This window comes from Podarcis tiliguerta, assembly GCF_965153285.1.
Source record: "Podarcis tiliguerta genome assembly, chromosome: 1".
In the NCBI taxonomy this organism is placed as follows: domain Eukaryota; kingdom Metazoa; phylum Chordata; class Lepidosauria; order Squamata; family Lacertidae; genus Podarcis; species Podarcis tiliguerta.
The window spans coordinates 58,216,236-58,236,773 of record NC_139534.1 but is presented as its reverse complement, the minus strand read 5'-3'; the positions used below and the strand labels follow the sequence as shown (position 1 = coordinate 58,236,773).

Genomic DNA, 20,538 nt, shown 5'->3' with positions numbered 1-20,538 from the left:
AGCATGTCATCACAAGGAATAATATTCCTGTCACCTGAGACCTGCCATCACATCTTAAAAGGTCAAACTAATTAATATACTAAATACAGAAGGCAGGAGATTCTGCCAGGTACATATCAGAGGGAAGCAGCATCTCTCGGGTAAATTATTCTGCTTGACCTGGCAGCTGCATATATATAAGGCAGAGAAAGAACATGATCTTGACAATGGAACCCCAAAAGTAGACTGCAGACCTAACCCTACTTACCTGAGAGCAAGGCCTGTTGAATTCAATAGAAATTGTCTTTGAGGAAACATAGTTAGGACTGCACTTTAAGTCTCACTGTCAGGGGCAGCCAAATGAGATCCATGCAAAGAGAAATGGGCAAGGCTGCATTGTCAGTCAAACTGGCCCATTTTACAATCCATGACAGAGCCCCATAAGCTATTCATAGACACCGCTAATAAGTGTGACGTTCTTGGCTTTAAAAATCAAAAGTGCCGTTTCATTGTGTGCATTGTTTAACAGTTAAACATTGCTGAACTGAAGTGAATTGTTTAACAGTCCCCTCCCAACCCCTTGCTTCTGTCCTGGATGGTGCACCAATTGATTGTTCATGCCATCTTAGACAGCAGCAATGTACTAAGAGAAGGGCAGAGTGCGAATGACAACATTGGTGCCAGCTTACACTATGGACCACTTTGACCTGCCATGGAAGCGCTGCCTCTGTTTCTTTAATATTGCTTCACCAAGGATATTGAAATATTGCCACATCATGCATAGCTTTCCCAAGTTGGTCTTATAAGGATCCAGTAGCCATGGAATATGTCTTTCCTTTAGTAAGGAGAAATACCTGAGGAAGCCAGTAGCATTGTAGAAGATTTCTGCCTCTGAGGCATTTTGCTGGATAAGAGCAGCATTGCCTGTCCCAGACAGGGGAATCAAGACCAGGTCTGTGAGCTTCTCCAGGGTGTCACGGGCCAGACGGTCCTTGAGGTTATCGCTGGAAGACAGATTCCAGAGAATTCCTGCAGAGCAATGAGACAAACATGTGTAAAGAAACTTCACCCTTAACCTTGGAGGGACTTTGAAACATGCCCTCAAATATTTTTTGGATTTTAGTGCTGACTATGGAGAATGGGCTAACCTGCCAAGAAGGGATAAAGATATTGTCAAGTTGGAGTCTCCCCAAGATCTACCCCTCAGTGAGAAAGGAGGGAAATTAAGAATAAGATCAGCAGAAGACAAAGTAAAGTGCAGGTATAAACATGAAGAAGACCTGCAGAAGGGACATGGAAAAGACTTAAGAGCCTCGGATATAAGGTCACCAGGTTGATGGACTAGATGGAAAGGATAGAAAGGACTGACAAAACCCGAGACCAGGAAGAAGAGACAATGGATGAAGATTGGAAAAAGTTTAAAAATTTATTTAGAAAATTATTGTAAAATTAATGAGTGTTAGAAAAAATGCTGGAATGAAACTATTTGGCTTTAGTAGAAATGCTATAAGGAATTATGTATAAATAAGTTTTAAGATTTAAGCTTTAGGGCTTTTTATGGTAAGATAAGGTTAAAATAAATTAAGGTAAATTATTGACAGAATATTGTGAAAGATGGAAAGGATTTGCTGAGATACAATTAATAACTCGAATACAAAAAAGGGAGGTGCGAGGAGGTCGATGAAACAAGTTAATGAAAGATAAAGATTTGGGAATATTGGATTTGTTTTTAAATTTTTTGTTTGCTTTTGTTTTTGGTTTTGATGTATTGTGTGTGTGTGTGTTTTTATTGACTTGTATTGTTTAATCCTTTTTTTCTTGTCTATTTTTGTTCTTTTTAGGTTTCTTTTTTTCCTCTGTAATTTTAAAATCTTAATAAATATCATTTAAAAAAAAAAAAGAAATAGGAACTTCACTACAGAAACCACTGCTCCACAAGATGGGGAAACTCACAGCTTCCTGAGGAACTAAGCAGGAAGTAGTGTGTTTTTTTCATGCCTAGGTGGCTCCCATGTCCTATTAAATCATCATCACTGTGCAAAATGCTTCAGTCTTTACACACTTGTCATCAGGATAAACCTGCACGTTAGGCTACTCATACTTTAGATTCACAGATAAGCAACTGAGGCCCAGTTTACAGGAACATTTCCTGACATGTGCCAGCAAAACAGCAGGTTGCGGAGATCAGTCCTATGAAGGCCCTGACATCCCTTGAGTTGGCCTGCTATTTCCTAGGACAACCCAGACCTAAAAGGTGCTTCAAAGCATTCCCACAAATACAGTGGTACCTTGGCTTAAGTACTTAATTCGTTCCAAAGGTCTGTTCTTAACCTGAAACTGTTCTTAATCTGAAGCACCACTTTAGCTAATGGGGCCTCCTGCTGCCGCCGTGCCACCGGAGCACAATTTCTGTTCTCATCCTGAAGCAAAGTTCTTAACCTGAAGCACTATTTCTGGGTTAGTGGTGTCTGTAACCTGAAGCGTATGTAACCTGAAGCATATGTAACCCGAGGTACCACTGTACTTGTCATGTGGAAACATGGCAATCTGCCACAGTGGCTTCCCCTTGTCACCAGCCTGGCACAGGGCAACTTTCTCAAGGTCACCCAGCACACCTATTCTCTGAACAGGGCTGTGAAACAAGGTACCTCAAGCCCCAGGCCCTTATTTTCTTCAGTTCTTCATAAAGGGAAGAACTGTAGCTCAGTGGCAGAGCACCTGCTTTGCATGCAGAAAGGTCCCAGGGTTCAATCCCCAGCATCTCCAGGTAGGGCTGGAAATCTCCCCCATATGAAACCCTTGGGAGCTGCTGCCAGTCAGTGAAGACAACACTGAGCTATACAGACCAGTGTTCTGACTTGATATAAGGCAGCTTGCTATATGTTCCTTTCCTATGAATAGCACATGGCTTGCTATCTGCTGAATGGTTTTACTGGAACTCATCATACTTCATTTGATTTGGGGTTCTATATACAGTGGTACCTCAGGTTACATACACTTCAGGTTACATACTCCACTAACCCAGAAATAGTACTTTGCTTCAGGATGTGAACAGAAATCATGCTTCGGCGGCGCGGCGGCAGCAGGAGGCCCCATTAGCTAAAGTGGTACCTCAGGTTAACAACAATTTCAGGTTAAGAACGGACCTCCGGAATGAATTAAGTACTTAACCCGAGGTACCACTGTATAGGGTGTTTCCTTGAAGTTGGTCATGACATCTCCAGACAGCTATCCCTTTAAACATTAAGAGTAGCTAGGAAGCAGCCTCCCACACTATGCTATTTAAAGTACAGTTGAAGTGAATTGGAAAATCAATGTAAAAAAGCAAATATCAATCAACCATGTTCAAAACCTTCTTATAAACCCTGCAAAGCAATTAACCAGTTCCAAAGGGATAAAATAACAAAGCACTGAAAATCCAAGTATCTGCTCTGCAAATTTTGCAAGAAGCAATTTCAAAAGAATAGCTATATTTGCCACTCAGTTGTATGCTTTTGTTCAATGGGCAAGGTGGCCTCAGGATTCCAATATACAAACACAAAACTCTTTGGACTGATATCCTGGAATAAGTAAGAAGACTTATCAAATGAAACTAAGAAAATTTTCTATCTACATTAGTATTGTGAAAATAATGTACCACATGGTGCTGTGGTTGTTTAAATATATAAAATGATGGGTGGGTTGTTTTTTTTTTAAAGAGTAGATCTATTTGCTCCAGCACATTTTCAAAGCTCAAATCCATAACTACAGAAATTTCAAAATGAACCAAAATGCACCATTCAAACAGGGGGACATATTCTGATCTTGTGGTGGCAAGCACTTCCTTCTATTCATATGGTTTCCAAGGGTATACCTAGATATTTTGGAATGGGTGCTTGAAGTGTTGATTCCTTGTGGCAAATGGATCATTTGAAGGTTCCATCCCAGTACAAATATCAACATGTGTGTGTGTAAGATAACTCCTAATTTCAGTGGGGCCACCATAGATGAAAATATTAGAATGTTGAGCTGTTATCTGCTAACCACGCAAATCAGCCTGAATGACAGGATGAGACCAAACAGCAGCCCCAGCAACTCCTCCAAGAAATGACAGCAAGAGAAAGATGCAGACAGACGCCATGTAGAAACTTGTACGGATCCAAGCCCTGTAAGACTGTCAACATTACTGGGATGCTTTACTACAAAGACAAGAATAGTTGAGTCACACGAACTTGTTGGAGCAAGACAGCCCTGCAGGCTCTGCCATGTGTCAACCGTGTTCTTCCAGGAACTCATCTAACCTCTTCCCTGTTGCAGTTCCTCAAACCGGAGATCTTTCCTGCAGTACTGACAGGATAATGTTTGACTTGCTCAGCTTTGTCCAGACCAGCTTGCTCTTTCTCCTTTACCTCTACTGGGACGCTCTACATCAACAAACAGACCAGATCCTCAGCCAGGCCCAGCACCATCTTTTGGAGGGGAGTGCTGGGCCATCTGCCCTCAGTTCCCCCCAGCACAAACCAGCCCCTCAATGCCCACCACCACTTAGTTCCTTGGGCTGCAACCACTGGGCTCTCTCTTCACCTAGTTCTGACATGGGCTCATCAGGCACTGCTCCGATTGGGTAAGCTGAATGGCAAATGCAACCATGAGCTCCCCCCTTGAATTCACAGGTGAGTAGGGTTACTCTAGGCCAACACTGGCAGGAGGACTGTAAAGGGCTGGAATCAGAGCAGCCACCAGGCTCCCAGCACATTAAGGTGCTGCTGAGGTAAGGGGCAGGGCAAGAAAAGTGTCAGTGCTGGTGTGCATAGACCCCCAGTTCCACTATGTTAGTAGGATCAACAGATATTCTGGATACAATTTTCAAGGAAGCAGAAAACACACACACACACACACACACACACACACACACTATTATTAAAATATGCCCCAGAGGAAAAAATGCATAGTCATTGTGAGAAACAGAGTAACACAATAGGCAATGGGGAGAAATCAAAATTTTACTGGGGAAGCTCTATTTAATGGAAAAATGAGATAAATCAGGATAAGCAAGTGCCTGGTTCTCACAGAGTTTGTGTTACTGTGGAGGCAGAGAAGGAATGAGAGTTCAGCCCACAAGAGTGCTTCCAAGAGCCAATATTCATTCACACATGAAACAAAGCTAACTGTATACACCTCATGTTGGGATTGGATTGGGAGCACTAAGACATAAACTTGGGTAAAAGATGTTGCAGTTCTGGAAGAAGGAATGTGTATTTATACACACAGATTTTAGTATGAAAGGGCTAGGCAAGTAATTGGGTGAGAAAAGATAAAGACGACGAGGGAGGAAATTCCCATAAAAGAGTGAGTGGCAGGCATGATAAAAGGAGTGAGTTTTAACCTGCTTCAGGAGAAAACTAAAGGCATGGTGCAGATTTGGATGGGATTTATCCAGACTGAGATTGTGCACTGGTGATGATGAAGGATTTGGATTATAGGGAACTATTACATAAAAGCTAGCAAAGTGGACAAGTTTGTCTGATTTAGAAAGTCAGCCTTGCACAGCACAGCAATTCACCCTGTCCGACTGGGACAAGTGGAACAACAAATCAATAAATGCATCAGTGCTATGTTTGCTTTAAATGTTTTCAGATTACTGATTTGCCTATGACATGTCTCAGTAGGATACCCTGTATACAGGAAAGGTAAGGAAACATGCCCACAAAACATATTATAAATTTTGTCATGTGGGTTGCAAAAAGTGGGAGATCAGCATGTGCGCGCGCACACACACACAGCTACAGGCAGGCAAGAATGCAGTTGTCTTGTCTCCTTCCCACCCCCAATCCATATATACCAGCAGCAAAAGGCTAATCTCATGCACAGAACGAGGTATGCCCTGGGCTGTGATATCTGGGGATTACTCTTTCCATCCTCTGATTGTATTCAGCTAAAGCCACTTTCACAGACTCCACCATGCTTGTAATAAGCGTTAAAGCTCATTGCATCATAGCTCCTAGACCTAACTTTCCCATTAGCCTGGTATTAGATTAGACAATCAGAGCCTGTTGGGCAGGATTAGGAAGGCCCTTTTGTAAGAGAGGCAAATGTAATCTCTCCTGTTGGCTGGACCTCTATATTCAGTGCCCTTGCTCTCTCCCAGCGCAAAAGACAGCTGCAGACAGGCTGGAGTCAGGTCCCAACCCACACCCTGGCCCTCCCTGCCACCTATATTTATCACCTTCCTTTGCACACCATGACATACAGAGCAACTAGAGTGCGTAATCTGAGGATTTGGAACTCCCTCCCCCAGCCCACGAAGCGCTCCGGATTCTGCCAGGTTTTATGTTTTCCTCTATGAGGATTTGCTGGTGCTTATCCCAGTTCTCTTTGTGAATGGGAACGGGTGCCAATCTGAGCTCAGAGAGTGTTTCAATAGACTGGGAGTTGCTAGTGTCCTGCTGATTTCTTCTGTTCACAGATTAGTGTGCCTTCAAGCTTTTTGTGAACTGAGAAATGAGACACCTGGAAAATTTGAGCTGAGTTGCAGGGGGTGGGGTGGGGGGAGGAGAGCGGCTAGTTCTGAAGGGGACCTGGGACAAAAGGGAGGGGAACAGCATAGAGAAAAAAGCTCTGGATGCGAATGTATCGTGTGCAGTGCAAAATATGATGCAGGTGCAGGCAAGGTGATTCATGGGCCAAATGCAATTAAGGTGCATGGAAAAAGACCAAAGTTGGTCTTCATATACAAATTCAAATACATGCAGGTGTGGGCTAATCTAGTCTTATTTGAAGGTGGGGTGAGGTGTGGATTTATTAACAGCAAAATACTGCTCAAATGTAGGCAAGCCCTTACTTTGCATGCAGAAGGTCCCAGGTTCAATTCCTGGCACCTCCAGGAGAGCTGGAAAATTTGTATTGTGTTGTGTTGTGTTGTGTTGTGTTGTGTTGTGTTGTGTTGTGTTGTCTTGTCTCAGGGCAGTTCACAGTATTTCCATGTTCTTGCAGTTTTTGGCCCTGGTTAATAGTCAGTTGCATGTGTTAGTAATGCCGACCTTTTCGGACACAGGAGTTAAGAGCCCGGTTCTATAGTCCACTTGCTTGGGGATGCCACCAAAAATAGTTTCCCCAAGACATGTTGTCTCCCTCCTGCTGGAATATCTGACCACTACCACAAGGATCAGGGCCATCATGTTTCTGCTCTCCTAACAGTGGTAGCCAAACCCATGGAGTACAGGCAGGCAGAATCCAAGCTGCAGCAAGCACTCCTAGGAGTGACAGTAGGGCAGGGGGCTACTCATGGGGAGACTATTTGGGGCAGCAGCTCTGTGGCAAATATAATGTGCAGCTCTAAGCACTGGAGAGCTTGCCTCATCATAACTTGCCCGATGCAAACTTCTCTCACCTGTGACATTCTTGCGCAACTCATCATCTTGCTCGCATAAAGTGCGCATCAGCTCATAGATCCCATTTTCTTCCACCAGGGCCAGCTTGTTCTCAGCATTGTCATAGATGAGGTTGCGCATGGCTCCAGTGGCATGGCGCTGCACCTCATGGTTGGAGTTGTTGAAGAGCTTCACTAGTTTGGGCACGGCTTGGAGGCTGCGAGCCTGTTGAGGCAGAGAGACAGGGACAGAAAGAGTAGTACACTTGTCAGAGAGAAACAAGAAAGCAGGTCTCTGTGTGGAACTTTTCAGTATGCCATGCCACCTAAGGCTGCCTGCTCTGTTCTCATTCCAGATAACTTACTCATCCCCACAGGCAAGAGCCCAATGCATCAGAATGAGCACTGTTGCAGGCTTTTCAATGAGACATATCAGTGACTAAACCTGCAAGCCACATTGGTCCCCCTGGGAAACAAGCTCAGGCCCTGGGCATGGCCCATTCCCAGTATCGCCTCTGCTGCCTCACCTGTTTCTTGGCATCATTGTCGCTATAGCATTTGTGCTGGATGTAGGCAGCTCCAAGCACCTGTAGGTTGGGGTCACTGGCCATCAGGTATTTCACCGCAGAAGGGAGATCAATGTCATCAAACCTGAAAACCAAGGCCTAGTTAGAGGGGATAGTGTGCATTTTCCCATCTTCACCTCATTCACATAGAGCTCTAATAAATGTCCCCTGAATACTGTGCTTAAATATATATATCCAAATGTATATTAAGCAAATCCTAATATCTTTATTTTATTATGTTTGCAGATTGGAGGTATACAAAGGGTTTTTCTTTTCTTTTTTGTAAAACCAAAGTATTTTGTAAAAAAGGGGGAGGGATAGAGGGGTTTGGAATTGAGAATTAGATGGCGAAGGAGAAGACTGCAAACAGGCATGAAGGACAGGAGGGTCCAGCACAGCAGAAAAGCACACTGAGTAACAACTGCAACCTTTGGTCAGGCTTACTCTGTTTTCTGAACCCTTATTTGGTTCTCGCAGTTCTGTGCCTTTCTTCCTAACTGCAATGGCTAGAAGCATGCTTTGTTCTTCAAAATTATGAGACTGGAGAGTCTCAGAATGAAAGATACCAGAATGGATTCCAGGTTCTGTGCTTCCACAATGGATACGCTGAAAACAGAAAGTTAAGTATAGTATTCCACCCCACACCCACCAAGGGAATTACAGAATGGGTTTCTGGGTTTTTCCCCCCTGTTGTTATTCTGTCTCTCACAGCTACAAAAAACCTACCATTAAAATTATGGACTGGTCAGAGGGCAAACAGGCAAACTTCGCAGGGGATCAAATACTTCCCCCCCCTCACTGTAAGTCAACACCCTACTAGCCATAAACAAGTGGATTGACAGAGGCTGTCACATCACCTTGGCCAGGGGTAGGCAACCTAAGGACGGATGCGTCTCAATCGCCTTCTCAATCTGGCCCGCAGACAGTCCGGAAATCGGCGTGTTTTTACATGAGTAGAATGTGTGCTTTTATTTAAAATGCATCTTTGGGTTATTTGTGGGACCTGCCTGGTGTTTTTACATGAGTAGAATGTGTGCTTTTATTTAAAATGCATCTCTGGGTTATTTGTGGGGCATAGGAATTCGTTCATTATTTTTTTTCCAAAATATAGTCTGGCCCACCACATGGTCTGAGGAACAGTGGACTGGCCCCTTGGCTTTGGCTTCAGGATGTTACATTCAAAGCACCCTAACATGAAGTTTCGGAATTATGGGGGAAAGAAGAGTAGAAGTCCTATCATCTTCCTTGAAGCACCATCAGTTGTACTTTGCTGCTAGAGTAAAGGCATACTTCCAGAGAGGGACAACATTCATATGACTCACTGAGCAGCATTAAACAAGTGATGATCAACTACTTCTATAAAAAAAAATCACCAAGTGAGGAAGAACACTATGCTCTGTGTCCCTGATTGTTCCTCTTTTTTTAGACCACCTCCGCTGGGAACAGAGTGCCCCACACCCTGCAAGTAAACCACAGGACACTCACCCTCCAGAGAAGGACTGCTGAGACATCAGTGTGTTGTGACCATCGTACATGTCAATGGCACGCAGGTCTTGTAAATGGTGGTTGGAGTCAGCCAAGCTGCGCACAGAGGGGGCACGGGAACTGCGTTCCATCATTCCTGCATAGGAGTTCCCGGCCTGAGAAGCCTGGACCGTGCCATAGGTGCCCGTGCTAAGGCGGGAGCGGTTGTTGCTCTGGAAGCGCTGCAAGGTGCGCATGGCCGGCGCACGTATGACAGGCCTGTTCTGTGGTGCCTCCACACCATCCATCCAGTCGATGGGCCCCTTCATGCCAGCGTTGGAGCCGGCACTCATCTGCCTTTCAAAGGTGTAGGATCTGCTGAAGCCGCCACCTGCCCGGTTTTTGTAGAGCGCTGCCTGGGCCAGTGGATCCAGCTGCTCAGACACAACGCTGTAGTGGTCATCCACACCCCCAGGACTGCCTGGCCCATCCGCCAGGCGCAGGGAGCGCAGGGACATGGTGTCATAGTTCTGATGCCCCCGGTAGTTCCGCTCGTGAAAAGACCTGGGGCGGGGGGCAGTGCCGGCAGACTGAGACATTGTGTAATTTGGGCTATAAGCCAGGCCCTTTGGCCCAACGCCATTGCTGATGGAGGCCATTCTCTTGTTGGGTCTGAGGTCCACCGCTGAGCGAGAGGACCAGCTAGTAGTTTTCATGGTGCTGTAACCTTTCTTTCCAGCTGGTGGTTGGTACAGCTACAATGGGAGGAAAGAAGGGAGTGCAATGTTTATTTTCAAAAGGAGATAGACTCTTCTATCAAATGAAATAATGCACAGTATTTGGTTTGTCCTGCAAATGCCACACCCCAGTTGCAAGGTCAAGTGGGGTCTTTCCATACCACCCATTTATTTGCCCTTGATGGGCACCATCCTCAGTGAACTGGCAGGCCACATTCTGCTCTCAGTTAACAGCCATGCTGCTCTGCACAGAATCTTAAAAGCTGGCAGTGCTGGCTCTGACACCGTCACTGGGATATTTTACTGAAACAATCCCTGCAAGATTGCATAGTACCATGGGGACCAGTTTTACAAAAGCAGGGAGGGCAAAAGTGGGAATTAGATTCCTTTAACGCTGGTGGTAATCATCACGACAGTCATCATCACCCACAATCGCAGTTCATTAGCAATCAATAGGCAGCAGAAAGAGCTGGGTTTTTGAACTTACAGAGCTTTTGGGGGCTGTGCCATTTGTCTGGGATCTGGAGCTGTAGTGCTGCTGCAGAGTGCTGCATTGGCCATTGGTGGAGTTTCCGCCTGCAGGACAAGAATACATTGAGCTCATTTAGCAAGGACAGTACTGTATTGCTTTGTTTGGCAAACAGTCCAACAGTTGGGGCAGCAGGACAGCAACTGGCTGGAGTTAACTAAACTTGGAAGGAGAAATACAATATGCATGAAAATATCAGACTTTACCCTTCAAATTCTAGAGGTCTGGATTATGGGTCCATGGCTGACCTCAGTTTCTATGTTAATCAAAACAAGTGTCTTGGCTTCAATTACAGTGGTACCTCGGGTTACAGAGGCCTCAGGTTACAGACTCCGCTAGCCCAGAAATAGTACCTTGGGTTAAGAACTTTGCTTCAGGATGAGAAAGAAATCATGTTCTGGCGGCATGGCGGCAGCAGGAGGCCCCATTAGCTAAAATGGTGCTTCAGGTTAAGAACAGTTTCAGGTTAAGAACAGACCTCCAGAATAAATTAAGTTCTTAACCCGAGGTACCACTGTACTTCCATGTTATGTTTCCCAGTTAATCCTGGAAACTAGTTTATACTGTTACACGGTTGGTTGTTCTAGCCTAATATTGTCCTCTCAGACTGGAAACAGTTCTCCAGGGTCCCAGGCACAGGTCCTTCTCAGCCCTGAAATGAGAGATCCCGTTAACTCGAGATGCCACAGGCTGACCCTGGGTGTTATGATTCCAGAGTGACCAGGATATCAAAATATCATCACATCACAAGGCATCACAAGCCTAGGTGCTACATCAGGTTCCTGACTCTGTCTCCAATGCTGGTTCAGGGAACCACTGAAGCCCATCTCGTACAACGTGAGATGGAGCCACAAATGGAATCTTCCCCAGGGCCCATGGAACTGAGTGCCTCTCATACCAGCTTGCCAGTCTAATGGCAAAGAGTGTGTGCCAGGTAGGAAGCTATAGACTGCAGGAGAAGTCCCAGTCCTCAGGCCGGGGGAGCCTAGGAGAGGTGACTGGAGGCAGAGGCTCAAATTTTCAATTCCACCTCTGGTTTGAGCAAGTTGCTCAACTAAGAGGTCTTCTTGCTACATGGGCTCCTCCATGGGACCAGAAGAGGACAGTAGTGGACACTACACATAGAAGTTGTGGTTCCTGGAAATAAAGGAAGAGGTACATCAAGAAGGATCCACCTAATCCAGCATTCTTTTCCTAGCTGAAAACTTGTAAGCAAGACATAGCTATTTGTCCACCAGAAACCACTATCCTCCATCTATATTTGAGAGATTCTATGTCACGTCATGGCTTCCTGCAATATATATCTTAGACCATGCAGCCTGTGTGATGAAAGACCATGGTGGCTGTCTATGACACAGTTCCATACCTTATGGCAGCCCAGGGAATTCAGAGAAGTGGAAGCCACCAGACCTTTGACCTTATGAATCCTCCACCACACGGGGACTGGCCTTACTCAGGATTTTATTTACCTTCAGAACCCTGTACTAACTTCTTAAGCAATGTCACATCTTTAGTCCTAGGTAGTCTGGTTGGGAAACAGTTGATTATGTGTCTGGATTACCTTATCTTTTTTCTCACCTACCCAGGCCTTTGCCAAGTGACGTTATATGCACCAAATTGTTCTTTCCTGGGTGCTTTTGGGATTGCATCCTTGGTTTATCTAACCAATGTCCTTTAAGGACCTTGCTCTCACTATGATCTATATTTCATTCCTATTGATAACTCATTTCTGGGGACACTATAGTTACTCAGAAGTGTGGAATATGTTTTCTGCAGTTACACAGAGGAACTTTTGGTCAACCTAACTTTGTATATCTCAGGGATGAACCCTGTCATTAGAAACAGATCCTAGGAATGAACCCTGGCAAAAATTAAATCCTAGCACTAACTTGAGCATTGATAAATGGTGAGTAGCACAGGGCTATTTACTGCTTGATAGATTCCTGGATATGAAAGCTTCTGTTAATTCAGTCTAAAATTACACTGGCCTCCATTTCACTCTACTGCATGAAACTGTTGACTCAGTTGGTTATCTATTATCACCCTTAAATGCTTGTTGGCAACATGACTGCATAGCCAATTATCCAATAACTTGTCAAGGGTCTCTGACCTGAACCTAATTTTCAAAGCTATCCCTCATTGCCCTTGCAATGTCCCTCTTGTCCACCATATGTTCCTAGTCATTTGGATTTGCCTGCAGCCAAACCTTATATAGCTCGGAGAGGCCATCCATTGTAGCACCTGCCAAAACCATAGCAAAAAGCTCGCAAACACATTGATGTGTCCCACACTTTCCGGAGTGTAAATTACTGTTACAAAAATGTCCTTTATTTCAGAACCTCCTTGTTTTCCACAAGACAACTGTCTAGCTTCCACTCTTTGAGCTTGTCAGTTCTTCCAAAGACACCTTCATCCTCTACAAAGGCTCAAAGCTTTTCAAAAAGAACACAAGGGCATAATAAGTGGTACCTTGCTGGTTCAGATCAAAGGTCTACCTAGCGAGTCCATCATTCTGCCTCAGAATGTGGGCAGCCAGGTGTCTCTGACAAAGTCACTAGACAAAAAAAAATGGCAACAATCATACCCTTCAGTTCGTTTCCAAACAGCTGGTATTCACTTAAACCAGGGATGCAGGCTCAAAACATGGGAATCAGTTTTGCAATCATGGGTAACAGCTATCAAAAGTAAGCTAAGATTGAACTCATCACTGTACTCGTGGCAATTCATGCCATTAGTTAATGAACCACTCTATGAATAAGTACTTTTTCTTCATCTTAGACTTCCTTGAGCAACTTTGTGTTCTGTTCTTATGGGAGAAGGTAGACAATTTCTCTCTCTCCATTCTCTTCCCATCATTCATGATTGTATAAACTTTAGCTTGTGCCCTCTGAGCTGTCTATTTTCTAAGCCAAGTAAAGTATTATTTCATTTTTATAGGACTCTTGACTTCCCCAATTATCTCTCTCATGTCAGGTTGTTTTGTCTTTGCTTGACCCTCATTTAGAGGCTTCCATCTTCCATTTTAAATTCATAAGACTGAGATACGAGTTATCCTCCATCTTACTGCATTTGGCTCTTCCCTTTCCTGTCATCCATTTATTTGTGGTGGTTTTCTGATGCTCTTTTAATCAGATTGTAATAGCATGGTGGTTCACATTCCACCTACGCATGAATTCCTGGATAATATCCCAGAACACACTGTACTGGGATCTGGCACAGTGCCTTCTGGGTAATGACACCTCCATTCACTTTTTGGGAAGAAAGTGGAAATGGCTACACATTTTGGAAAGATGATCTATTCATCCATTATGATTAAAAAACATTAGTGTGGTGATTATCAAAGGTGCCCTTGTTCAGAGGTGCATGCCTCCTAGGGCTACTGCAAGATAGAAGGGGGAAATGAAAATGGCAGGGAATGGTACTGGCCTTGCACTTGTCAGAGGCCCAGATGAGACATAACACTAAGCCAAACCATGACTTAGAGCAGGCACCCCCAACCTTCAGCCCTCCAGATGTTTTGGACTACAATTCCCATCATCCCTGACCACTGGTCCTGTTAGCTAGGGATCATGGGAGTTGTAGGCCAAAACATCTGGAGGGCCGCAGGTTGGGGATGCCTGACTTAGAGTGAATAATCAAACATGCAGGTTCCCAAAGTGAAGACTGGTCACTTGCTTTTTCTCTGGTCCTGCTGCCGCCGTGCTGCTGTGAACTGAGCATGGCAAACCATAGAACAAACCTTGGCTACAGCTCACAGTTTGTCTGGAGCGAGATAAACCATGAGCCCAGGATTGGACACAACACTAAGCCAAATCACGGCACGGTGCTAGATGTTCTCCCAGCTGTGTCACACACAGGTCATATTGCGGGTGAGAGAAAAGGAAAGACCAGCACTGAACAAGTTTGCATCGGCAATGTTAGTAGAGGAAACCTCCAAAGCAAAGGCACTTGCTTCCTGTGCCCTTCACAAAAGGGACCCTAAGGTCATAGTTTACAACTCAAGTGCCAAAGAACAGTGTGGGAAATGGCTTTGGAGCTGTCCTCTCACTTTCTTATCTGCAAAATGCTTGGTTTTCTTCTTGCTTGGCTGCACTGGTTCTCCTTTCCGACAAACAGAAATGCAAGACAACCCCACAGAGGGGCTAGCTAATAAGCTTCAGCTCCTTGTGTTCCCTCTCCATTAACTTTCTCCACTCCTTCTTTCCCAGGCATCCTTTCATTTTGTATAAATATTAAAGCACTTTTTAAATGGTTGCTTAACAAAGGCCCTTTTTAGAAAGCTGTAACCTGGCACAGTTCCTGGATAGCTGAAGGGAGTTGACCAGCTATCAGCGCAGCCATAATGCTACTGAGTGATTGTATTTCAGAAGCTGCAGAGTCATCGGGAGAGACCTGAGCCAAAATCCAGCAAGTAGAATGTTTTTGGTGGGCTCAGATTTTGTTCTGAGCCAATGTTTAATGTTTTTTCTCAGAACCATCTGACTGCTTTTGCGGATGTGAGGGAGGAGATACGCACAGCAGTATCCCATATCCATTTTAGAAGAATCTGTAGAAGATAACAACTTAACTCAGAAGAAGTGTAAAACATGGTTTACCACTAAACTTGAATGAACAAAAACTTATTTTGACTGATGTTCAAACCAGACCAAGAAACAAGTCTTAATCCCTATGGGCAAGTTTACACTAGCAGTTTTTTGGATGATACCATATGAGATGCACCCCTAAGACTGGAAATATTGTGCATTCCCCAGAGACAGAACACCATTGGTGTGCCTGGTGTGTGTATGTGTGTGTTTGTGTGTGTGTGTTTTAAAGCTGGGGAACAGTTTTTGCTCCTAAGACATGCTGTACTTTTAAACGCTTGGCACAGAACACACTAACTAGCTAGCTATACTATTGCAACATCAAGTTATAATGACATAGCAAATATGCTAGTGCACAAGCTTAGAGAAGTGGTATTATTTAATGCTTAAAAACAGGACCATGGACTGGTTTAAAAGATCTATGGTAGTTCAAAACTTCAAAAGAAAATCTATACAAATGGTCACTATGCACAGATCAGAAGAGGGAGGAAAACGTTGCTACTACCAAGCAAGAAGAACCATTTATGTGAAGCCTGTCACTTAACTCAGGGGTCACAAACACAATGCCCATGAGAACCAATGTGCCCACCAGTTCCTTCTATGACACCCTCAAAAGGTATCAGTAAATATCCCCTCAAAAACCCATAATGTATGAGGGACTATTTGCTCTTATTGCTCACTTCCTGATTGCACCAGCTTGGTCTGTCCTACATTCTCCCACAGGAGCCATTTTATGTTCTGTCACACCCCCATGGCAGCCATTTTGTGACTGGCACCCACAGACTTAAACCCTTTGTTCTTTTTAAAGAATACAATTTTCAGACATTAATCCCTTATTACGCTTTCCTTTCTCTCTGTGTGTTCTCCAACTCTCCCCCCCCCCCTCTCACACACACAGAGTTTATGTTTAGTGTATATGAGATCATAATATGGACAATTTCCTCAACCAAGGAACAGCTGCTAGAATGGGACTCCTAAAACCCGTGGGAGAAACAAAAGGGGTGTCTAGAATTCAGGTGTCAAATCATATAGCATACAAAACACCACCAAGAATCACCATTTATTTAGACTACAAAGGGGAAATGGAGCTGGAAAGGATAAAGAAACACTGCATAATTAAGGAAACTACCATGCCTTTCTTGTGTAATGGACCAATGATTAAAGGTGTAGATTTTGTAAAAGCTTAATGAAGCTGTAGTGAGAGAAAAATATGTACCTGCAACACTAGAGGACCTTCTCCCGAAAGAGACAGGAACCAAAGTATTTTCCAAATAGGATACTTCAGTATCTAGCAAATACCGTACCTTTGACAAACTAGACTGCTACACTGACTAGATTTATCACACCCTTTGGGAGATTTTGTTTTCAGCGCTTACCATTTGGAATTGCGAGTGCTTCTTAGATTTATTAAACAAAGATGACAGAAGTCCTGAGAGAGATAAACGGAGTAATTGTCTTCCTGAACGACATTCTAATACAGAGTACATCAGTGGACAAAAGACCATGACAAAACACTGGTCACTGTCAGGAATAAGATCCATTAATCTGGACTCAATATAAACAAGGAGAAATGCATTTTTCATCAAGGTGAAGTTGAATTACTTGGACAACTAATCACACAACATGGGACAAAGCCATGCCTAGAGATGGTAAATGCCATCAAAGAACTGAAAGCACTGAAGGCTGCAGAACTGAGACAATTTCTGGGAATGCTGAACTATCTTCTAGGATATTTGTACAATACTTCAAAAGATAAACAACCACTACACTGATTACTGAAATCCACTACTTCCTGGTTTTGTGGATCAGTTCTGTGGGCTGCCTTTAAAAATATAAATGAGATGATCGCCAATCTTAGTTTTAGGGTACCACAAGCCTACAATGGGTAGCACTAATGCAAGAAACTACAGATTTAGAAGGAGTGCTATTACAATTGTATGGTTCAGAATGGATGTCAGTCACATTCTGCTCTAGAACTCTTAACTAGAGCAGAAAAAAATATTATGAAAAAATTGAGAATTTTTTGCTAGTGTTTGGGCATGCAAAAACTTTTACAGATACCCATGTGATCTGTCTTCTTTCAGATTCGCAGACCATAATCCCTCTGTGACCTTGATTAAAGAAAAAAACATGTAGCAGAATATATTACAAGAAAACAATTGATCATAGCAGACACCTTGTCACAAAGTCCTACAAGAGCCTGATTATATTCTGCTAAGAGTGAACATGGAATACTTAACAGAAACTGATGATATCTTCTTCCTATCACTGAGAAGGTGCAATCACCAAAAGCAAACTCTGGGGCTTGCATTGTAGAACTAACAGCAATGTTACTGTCACGACTACTACTTACTCCGAGTTATTCGGAAGCTGTCAAGGTAAATGACTGAAGACCTGAACTATCAAGTAGTTTAACAGCACTGATGTCCTGATTGCTTATTTAAATAAGGAAGGGATGTTGTGTGGATAGTGTCATTCTCTGGTTTGGTCAATAGGTGGCATTGGACTTAGTTAAATCTAAATGGCTTCAAGAGTTTCTTTTGTTGGTTCTGTTCTTGTTGGAGACAATGATGTTCTTATCTAGCTGCCTGCCTGGGATGCCCTCTAAGCCTTCCATGACATGTGATAACAACTCTATTTAGAGTAATGCTTATACAAATCAAAACTAATTATTATGTGCAAAGACGAAACCAAACCAAAGGAGTTGCTATGGGAGTGAAAAGAGGGTTGTGCAAACTAACCTTGCATGTCTCCATGTTATACTAATTAATTCATTACTTAGAAACATATGAGGTCAGCACTTAAAGAATGTGTGAACCTTCCTAAGTGTTGCACCACAATAAAGACACCCTCAGTTTTTCCTCCTCTGAAAGAAATTGTCCTCTTACCGTAAAATGTAAGTAAAGTGGGGGAATCTCTCTTCATACCAGAAGATTAGGAAACTAGGTCTGTTTCTGCAGAGGCTTTCAACTTATTAAGCTAAACAAGATAAGCTTTATAGAGGAAATGCTGTGCTCAGAGTGAAAATTCCTCCCATTTTACTGAACAGCTGCATGTGTAGTTATCAAACATGACCCTAAGTTAAAAGAATAATCATTTAGGAGCTGTTTGCCAAATAAATCCAATGACAGATGAGGCTGATTTCCCAGCAGTGGAGGAGACACAAACCAGGCTCAAAACCGCAAATAAAATCTGAGCATTTCTCATTAATGCAGGCACACCTCATTTATTGTGCTTTGCTTTATTGTGCTTCACAGATATTGCTCCTTACAAGGATGCAGGTGCAGCTGCAGGCAGCCCTGCCACATCCAAGGGAAGGAAGCGCCCTGCTACCACAATTCTTCTGGCTACAGGAGTGGAGCTGACTAGTGCTGGACTTGGGCTTTCCTCCTCCTGCCCCTGATGACAGGGGCGGGGGGGGGGGACCCCGGCTTAGTAGCCAACAGCATAGAGAAAACACAACTTTTATATGCACTAGGAAACAAAACAAAAAAATATTGCTTAAATCAATATTTGCTTTATTGTGCTCGCCTAGAACCAAATCCATAATATCTCCGAGGTACACCTGTATCTCCTTCTTTCTCTGTGGCATTCTTTGTTTTTCAGCTACTTTTTAGCTCACGGGGCTGGCTTAGAGCAGGATGGGAGACCTATGGCCCTCCAGATATTGTTTGACTGTGTAGCAAGACACCCCACTGTATACTTTATATGTGGAGGACCAGATTTTATTTCTCACTTATTCACTTTCTAGCCACCAAATATTAGCATTAGTAAACTGTATAGTTCTGATAACTATATCCCAGAAGCTATGGTATGATAGATGTGGTACAAAACCATCTAGACACTCTTTTATAATTAAATATATTCATTTATTATAAATATAGAGGCATAATAAGGCAAGTTTTATACTTCAGTTTGTTACTATTGCTTTAAGACATACTTATATTTGCTTTAATAAGGTTCCTGTATCTTTAAATGACAGTTATAAAGGTTTACATAAGGCTGACTGGTAAAACTTAGTTCCTAACCCTATTTAACTTAATACCGCTTAGTCTGTCTTCCCAGTCAATCTCACTACCAAGTCCTTTGAGACAGGCTTGCAGGCAGTTCTCACTCTGGACAGCTCCAGAAGCTCCTTGCTGAATTCCCCTCATTCCTTAATGCCCTTATACGGCCTCATTGCCAATCTTCAGCTTATTCAGTGATCCAGCTCTTTGGGGGCAGGCTATCTTTCCAGCTTGGATAGCCTCTAGCCTGTCTTCCACCTGCTTCAACTTCCCCCCTCTCTTCATCTTTGCCCCCCGTTCTTCACCCCTCATCATTTGTCAGCTTCAACAGTAGTAGAATAGACCTATTTATTTCCCAGCCAGCCTATTCTTCAATGAATCAGATTTGATTCATTAAATCCCTCCCTCCTCATCAGCCCACTTTCCCTATCCAATAAGTGACCAATAAATTCTGCCCAATATGCCAATCAGAAATGTAGTTTTCCAGTTGCAGGAAAATGGGATGGCTTATTCCTCAGTAACGACCATATCTTTCTTGTTTTACATGAATATTTTTATTTGTTATGTCTGCGTCTCGTTCGTCCTCCAAGCTGCTCAAGGAAGTATACTTGGGAGGTTGTCTGGTTTATCCTTGCATCACCACTGTGAGGAAGGTTAAGTCCATGCATAATGGCTAAGCAGTGATGTAAACCCAGATCTCCCCAGTCACAAAGGTCAGCTACATATTATGTGCATGATCTGCTATTGGATCACTTGTTATTTAAAAGACAAAATGTAGATGGGGGAGAGCTGTCGATTTATTTGAAGCAGAGTATATGCATACAACTTTCCTCCTGCACTGTTTTCCTGAAATTATCTCCCCAAGCAAGAGGGAAAGTGCCTATATTTTTCCCCATGCAGGGCAAATGCAGCTGTGTGAAAGATTTTGATCAGGAAAACAGTGCAAGGAGAGATGTACAAAAATACACATCTCATGTACTGCTCCAAAGAAATAGGCAACCTTCCCCACCCACACCCCTTGTTCCTGTGCCCCCATTTTAAAAAATCAGGAGATCATGATAGCTGGCTCCAAGCCTAGAGATCGATCTAGCCACACTACACCACACTGGTTCTGACTGGTGTTAACAGCTTTTTTTCTTCTCATTGAACATCCTTTCCAAAGCAACCTTCTGTACTGAAGAAGTTCTTATGCCTAATATACAAGATACAGATACAGAAAATTTTATTTTAGAAATCTGTAAGAAATCATGGAGTATGTTTACTATTTTTTATGTTATCATGATTTTTAAAGGATTTGTTGCAACACAATATTTTAGTTTATAAAC

At 43.3% G+C, this 20,538-nt stretch overlaps 1 protein-coding gene across 2 annotated transcripts in view; it reads right to left on the bottom strand.

Annotated features, from left to right (window-relative positions):
• The window catches only part of PKP3 (plakophilin 3), a 65,601-nt gene that overhangs the window by 9,963 nt on the left and 35,100 nt on the right, over positions 1-20,538 (bottom strand). For both annotated transcript variants that reach the window (XM_083417615.1, XM_083417614.1), the window contains 5 exons: positions 10,582-10,670; positions 9,379-10,112; positions 7,855-7,978; positions 7,349-7,553; positions 834-1,008 (listed from right to left, as the gene is read on the bottom strand). In XM_083417615.1, the coding sequence (XP_083273741.1) occupies positions 834-1,008; positions 7,349-7,553; positions 7,855-7,978; positions 9,379-10,112; positions 10,582-10,670 (1,327 nt within the window). The remainder of the gene's footprint in view (positions 1-833; positions 1,009-7,348; positions 7,554-7,854; positions 7,979-9,378; positions 10,113-10,581; positions 10,671-20,538) is intronic.